Source organism: Lolium perenne, chromosome 5, assembly GCF_019359855.2.
Source record: "Lolium perenne isolate Kyuss_39 chromosome 5, Kyuss_2.0, whole genome shotgun sequence".
NCBI classification, from domain to species: Eukaryota; Viridiplantae; Streptophyta; class Magnoliopsida; order Poales; family Poaceae; genus Lolium; species Lolium perenne.
This window is the reverse complement of record NC_067248.2, coordinates 7899143-7905574: the sequence shown is the minus strand read 5'-3', so window position 1 is coordinate 7905574 and position 6432 is coordinate 7899143. Positions and strand designations below refer to the sequence as shown.

Here is a 6432-nt window from a genome sequence, read left to right as displayed (position 1 = left end):
ACCCGTACGAACTGAGGCTAGCCCAGCCGGTGTGCCTTGCCGCACGGTGCGCCTCGGACGACGCATGGCGGTGGCATGCCAGGTATGGCCACCTGAACTTCCAGGCGCTGCGGAAGTTGGGCGCAACGCAGATGGTCACCGGCCTCCCCCTCGTCAATCACGTCGATCAACTCTACGACGGGTGCCTGCTTGGGAAGCAGCGCCGCCACCCGTTCCCAGCGGAGGCCAAGTACCGCGCTACTAGCGTCCTCGACCTGGTTCACGGGGACCTGTGCGGCCCAATCTCGCCGGCGACGCTGGGTGGACGCCGCTACTTCCTCCTCCTCGTCGACGACATGTCGCGGTACATGTGGATCAGGCTGCTGCGCACCAAGGACGAGGCTGCAGACGAGATCGTGCGTTTCCAAGCACGAGTCGAGGTGGAGACTGGGCGCAAGCTCCGTGCCCTCTGCACGGATCGCGGAGGGGAGTTCACCTCCGTTGAGTTCGGCGAGTACTGCGCCGGGCAAGGTGTGCAGCGACAGCTCACCGCTCCATACTCTCCGCAACAGAACGGGGTGGTGGAGCGCCGGAACCAGACCGTGGTGGCAATGGCGAGGAGCATGATGAAGAGTGCAGGTATGCCAGGTCGATTTTGGGGGGAGGCAGTCACCACCGCTGTCTTCATCCTAAACAGGGCTCCGACGCGCGCTGTCGCGGGCAAGACCCCGTACGAGGCGTGGCATGGGAAGAAGCCGCCCGTGCACTTCTTCCGCACCTTCGGCTGCCTCGCTCACGTGAAGATCGTCAAGCCGAACCAGCGCAAGCTCGACGATCGCTCTAAGCCGATGGTGTTCATCGGCTACGAGGAGAACGGCGTCAACTACCGCGTCTACGACCCTGTCAACAAGCGCGCTCACGTCACGCGCGACGTCGTGTTCGACGAGGGCACGGCATGGAACTGGGAGGAGGGGGCCGCTGCAACGGCTGGATCGGACGTCGAGAGCTTCACCGTGGAGTACTTCGCCACTCCGGTCACCGACGCCCACGCACGCGCATCCAACACTCCTTCACCAACGACGCCAGAACCTGCCGCACCGGAGTCTGCAGGAGGGTCAGCAGCTGGAATAGCTGCATCACCTGTCACAGGGCAGGTGGAGTTCGCCACACCGCCAAGCGAGGTCGACCCTGACCTCTTCGACGTCAACGATGATGCAGGCGCGACTCACCGGTACCGTCGCATGACGGACCTGCTCGACCCTGATGAGGCAGACGCCACGCGCAAGCAGCACCTCTTCCTCACCTCCTCTGAAGAACCTGCAAGCGTAGGAGAGGCAGAGCGTGAACCGTGCTGGCGTGCGGCGATGCTTGAGGAGATGACCTCCATCGAGGACAACGCGACGTGGGAACTCGCTGATCTTCCCCGCGGCCACAAAGCCATTGGGCTAAAGTGGGTCTTCAAAGTGAAGCGGGACGAGCATGGCGCCATCGTCAAGCACAAGGCGCGCATCGTGGCGAAGGGCTACGTGCAGAAGCCAGGAATCGATTTCGAGGAGGTGTTTGCGCCTGTCGCTCGTGTCGAGTCAGTACGGCTCCTGCTCGCTCTCGCCGCTCAGGAAGGATGGGCTGTCCATCATATGGACGTCAAATCCGCCTTTCTGAACGGAGAGCTGGAGGAGGAGGTGTACGCGGCCCAGCCACCGGGATTCGTCATCGCCGGGAAGGAGTCCAAGGTGCTGCGCCTCCGCAAGGCGCTGTACGGTCTGCGCCAAGCCCCACGCGCCTGGAACGCCAAGCTGGACTCGACCATGTCAGGGCTCGGGTTCAAGCGGAGTAGCTCGGAGCACGCAGTGTACGTCCGCGGCAAGCTCCTCGTCGGTGTGTACGTCGATGATCTCGTGATCACGGGCTCCATCAACGACGACATCAAGCACTTCAAGGAGGAGATGAAGGGCACCTTTCGCATGAGTGACCTGGGGTTGCTCAGCTATTACCTGGGCATCGAAGTGCGCCAGGGAAGCAGCGGCACCACGATCGCACAAGGCGCGTATGCCTCGTCGATCCTGGAGAAGGCGGGCATGAAGGGCTGCAATGCCTGTCATGTGCCGATGGAGGCCAGACTGAAGCTGAGCAAGGCAAGCACGGCGCCGCCCGTCGACACCACGTTCTACCGGAGCATCGTGGGAAGCTTGCGGTACCTCGTGCACACGCGCCCTGACATCACTTACGCCGTGGGCTACGTGAGCAGGTTCATGGAGAAGCCCACGGAGGAGCACTGGAACGCCGTCAAGCACATCCTCCGCTACGTCGCAGGCACCCTTGATCACGGATGCTTCCTCAAGCGGGGAGCTAGTGAGCGGCCTGGGCTCAACGGGTTCAGCGACAGCGACATGGCTGGAGATGTCGACACAAGGAAGAGCACGAGTGGAGTGATCTTCTTTCTCGGCGACAGCCCTGTTAGCTGGCAGTCCCAGAAGCAGAAGGTGGTGGCTCTCTCTTCCTGCGAAGCGGAGTACATCGCAGCCACTACTGCAGCATGCCAGGGCGTGTGGCTGGCGCGGCTGCTCGGCGATCTCGTCGGGGAAGGGACGAAGACGGCGATGCTAAAGGTGGACAACAAATCTGCCATATCGCTCATGAAGAATCCTGTGGATCACGACAGGAGCAAACACATCGACCTCCGCTTCCACTTCATTCGCGAGTGCGTGGAGGACAAGAAGATCCATGTCGAGTTCACCAGTTCGGAGACGCAACTCGCCGATATTCTGACGAAGTCTCTTGGTCGAGTCAAGTTCCAGGAGATGCGCAGCAAGATCGGCGTCATCAAGATTGCATAGGGATGCAGGGATTAGGGGGAGTTTGTTGGAATAAACCCTGCATCTAGCTGTTAGGGAGTTTTACTTTCAGTTTCGTCAGTTAGACACTTAGCAGTTTTTTCCCTTCAGTTGTTTCTGTAAACGGATTGATTCCGTGCTAGGCGGCTTGATCCTAGTTTGTAGCTCATCGTGGACCAGTTCCTGGACGTGGGATGGCACGACCTGGTAAGTGGACTTGGCCACCACGATCGCTCCTTGCGAGCTGAATAAAAGGTGAAGAAGAAACAGAAAAGCGGACAGTTGCACCCGCACCAAAATTCTCAGCGTTCGTTTTCTCTGTGATCATCCCCATTGTTTGATCTTGAGCTCGTGAGTGAGATTGAGAGGCAACAAGCCCTACATCCCCGACGAGCTAAATGACCCCACCGTGTATCCTGAGGTACTCGCCGCCTTTGAGGACGCCCAAGCCAAATACATGGCGAAATTATTATGTAAGCCTCTATTCTTCTCAGTTTTGCAATCTCCCAATTGTGCGTGCTTATTCAGTTTGTCGTACCATTCTCTGCAGGTCGTAGGACAGCTCTCTTCACTTCTCAATATAGGCGCGTGGACGCACCTTCGTGCCTGTTTCATCATGAGCACCTTCATCCCATCCTTGAAGCTGCAAAAAGGGCGGTGCTTCAGGCCGCTAAATCCGTCATCAGGCTCTCATCCTATCTCGGTGCGTATGCATACATCATGCTTGGTTGCTTGCTGATTGATATATTTGCACAAGGGATCGAGGCGCTAACTTACTACGGGGTGTTGTGGGCTTTGTATTTGCAGAGGGGGAGCCGCTGACAAACTGCTGTGGTTTGTGGATTGACTGGGACAGGGAGAGCAAAACAGGCACCATTTTGACGACTGCACATCTCATTCGCTCAAAGCATCCCATGGAAGACAACTGGATAAGTAGAGATGAGTACGATATTAAAGCCAATGTGAGTTTGTTGCTCAACATTCACTTGCCTGCTTTCTGTTTCATCTCAGATTAAATTATTTGTAATCTCTCAGTTGCTAAACTCGAATTGGGTTGCTGTAGGATAGCTAGTTACGGAAATGCAGTTAGATAATTTTTCATGCTGTCATTTCAGGTTACTGTTCACTTGCGCGACGGCACCACCGCAGAAGGCCACTACCTCTACCACCAGGAGCATTATGATCTTGCAATTTTCAAGGTTAATTAGAGTAGATGAGCCGGTCCAGCTCCCCTCTTTTAATAGCAGCGTGCATTGTGGTCAAGACGTTTTCCGACTTGGAAGAGATCAAAGTATGGATTTGAGGATAACACATGGTAGAGTGGAATATTGGAATCCAGCAAGTATTGAAAGATATCACTACATGTACTTTCTCCATGAACATGATGACTATCTGGTATGGAATAAAAGTTGATTCTTACTCCATGTTTTGCAATTCGGTGGTGTTACTTTGTTACCGTAAATCGTAATATTTGTCGCTACTACTATGTTGTAGTGTGATGGCGATGGAGGGGCCGTCATTGATTTGGATGGGAAGGTTGTGGGATTGATTAACAATCACCTTAGCGCTTCTTTTGTACCATCTTCTATTTTGGACAACTGCATTGATTTGTGGAGGAAGTTTGGGTACGTCTCCCCCCTCCATTCTTTGTTAGTGTTATTAAGCTGATGCATTCTTCCTTATCCGGATGTCCCCAAAGGGACATGCATTCTTCCTTATTACCTTTCCTGCTTGTTGATGGAGTTGAACAGCAGAATTGAGCTAATTAAAAAGTGTTCTCGTGCATAATTCCACTGTTATTGTGTATCATAAAATATTGTTCACTAAGTTTCCAAACTCTATTTGCACCATTTAGTTTGTCTCTTGTATTTCTTACCTCATGCAATTGAACGAATACAAAACTATGTTGAATTTGATTCTTTAGCATGCTAGACATGATTTATACGCTAAAGGAGACTGATCATCTGTAAAACAGTCAAGTACTTTTATATGTGTTGCTGTATTAAATGATTATATTTGATAAAGGTGCATCCCTCGGCTCCATCTTGGAATGAAGTTTGATTCCATCAGGCTTCTAGACCCTATTAATGTTGAGAGGATGTGGCGCATGCATAACATTGAGGAAGGCCTTATTGTTGAAAAGGTATTATAGTGCTGTATATTTTTTATAGTTATCTATTTTCAAACTTGTTACTCCCTCCGATCCATAATAAGTATCGGGGGTTTAGTTCAATTTAGTCCAAATTTTAACTAAAGCCATGACACTTATTTTAGATCAGAGGGAGTATTAGTTTTCCTAAAAGTGTTCCTCGTATGATATTATGGAGTAATCAAGGTCAATTGAACATTAGGTGTCAAAAGAATCACATGCCGAGAAACTTGGAATCTTCTTTGGTGATATTATTGAATGTTTTAATGGAGAACACATTTATACTACCATTGAGGTAGGTGCATTTTATATTTATTGGAATGCGAGTAACATCTTCTTAATAATGCATTGTAGGTGCATTATATATTTATCTTGTACTTAATGATCTTGACTTCTGTAACTATGTCAGTTGGAAAACATGTTGCTGGGCAGATGCAAGGACCATTTTGATCAAGGAAAGAAATTGAATGCCAAAATAGATGTTTCAGTAAGTTTCTCTATAAATTTTAACTGTGATTTGCTTGATTTATGCGGATCATAACACTAAGAAATAATATTGTTGACTTCACAGATTCAAGTATTCCACACGGATGAACGTGTTAGAAGAACTATAAATTTGAATGTAGAAGTATCAGATCATGGAGAGGTCATTAGAGAAAGTAAACATCATAGTGTAGTAGATTTTGTTGTGAATCTTAAGTTATCACATTTCCCTCTGCTGTAGATTCAGTGTGGGTTAACTCAAACTTGAAGATCATTTTTATTATACACAATAGAGTTGTAGATAGTATTCCTGGAAGGTCGTACCTGCGAATCGAGGGGCCAATGTGAAATCTTAAATTACGCATTAGAGAGAGGAAAATGTAATTCAGAAAAACACATTATCACTAGCTAACTATCGTGCTTTGCTATTGTCCATACACAATCATATTAAGAAATTGCTCACTATGTTGGCTTGCTCATCTGAGTTCTACTGGACCTTGTCAGGTCTCCACTTTCGAGCCCTCAGTCGGCAGCTGCCCCTAGCCCCCTAGTTCTTACTTCTTCTTTGTGACTGTGTCATACTTTATTTTGCTAGAGATATTTTAGGGGCTGGCATTTACATTTGTTCTTTTCTTTTCTAGACTTTTCAATTAGCAAGGTTGGCAACATAGGTATGGGACATGGATTACCACCACCAATATAAGCAAAGATGAAAATAATCATAACAAAATTTTCCGAACAATCAAATCTTCTTAAAACAAATATATATCAACTTTTAGTTATTGCTTTATCATTTAGCACAAACATGTCATGTTTTTCTGCATTCCTTTATATAATCAGGTTATGATCAGTATCTTTTGTGTCATCTTACGACAGGAGTAGGAGATCAACCTTTTTAGTGTACAAAGACTTCTCTGTTACAGATGCAACTCACTTGGAATATCCAACATAATTTTAAGTGCAGTTCGGTGTCAATGAGCGAGGGAG

The 6432-nt window shown here is 49.4% G+C and overlaps 1 protein-coding gene across 1 annotated transcript; it reads left to right on the top strand.

The window, feature by feature from the left end:
• Positions 1 to 3150: 3150 nt before the first annotated feature.
• LOC127299039 (uncharacterized) lies at positions 3151 to 6075 on the top strand. Its single transcript, XM_051328910.2, has 9 exons — positions 3151 to 3286; positions 3364 to 3516; positions 3621 to 3775; positions 3929 to 4208; positions 4308 to 4438; positions 4839 to 4956; positions 5165 to 5257; positions 5372 to 5449; positions 5534 to 6075. The coding sequence occupies exons 3-9, from the start codon at positions 3753 to 3755 to the stop codon at positions 5684 to 5686; spliced, it is 876 nt and encodes a 291-aa protein (XP_051184870.1). The 5' UTR covers positions 3151 to 3286; positions 3364 to 3516; positions 3621 to 3752; the 3' UTR covers positions 5687 to 6075.
• The last annotated feature ends 357 nt before the right edge of the window (positions 6076 to 6432 follow it).

Excerpts from the sequence above, each read along its gene's own strand:
- LOC127299039 (XM_051328910.2), top strand. The coding sequence starts at position 3,753 with ATGAGTACGATATTAAAGCCAAT. Across the intron at positions 3,776-3,928 it reads AGTACGATATTAAAGCCAAT|GTTACTGTTCACTTGCGCGA; the intron begins GTGAGTTTGTTG and ends CTGTCATTTCAG. Across the intron at positions 5,450-5,533 it reads ATGCCAAAATAGATGTTTCA|ATTCAAGTATTCCACACGGA; the intron begins GTAAGTTTCTCT and ends TTGACTTCACAG.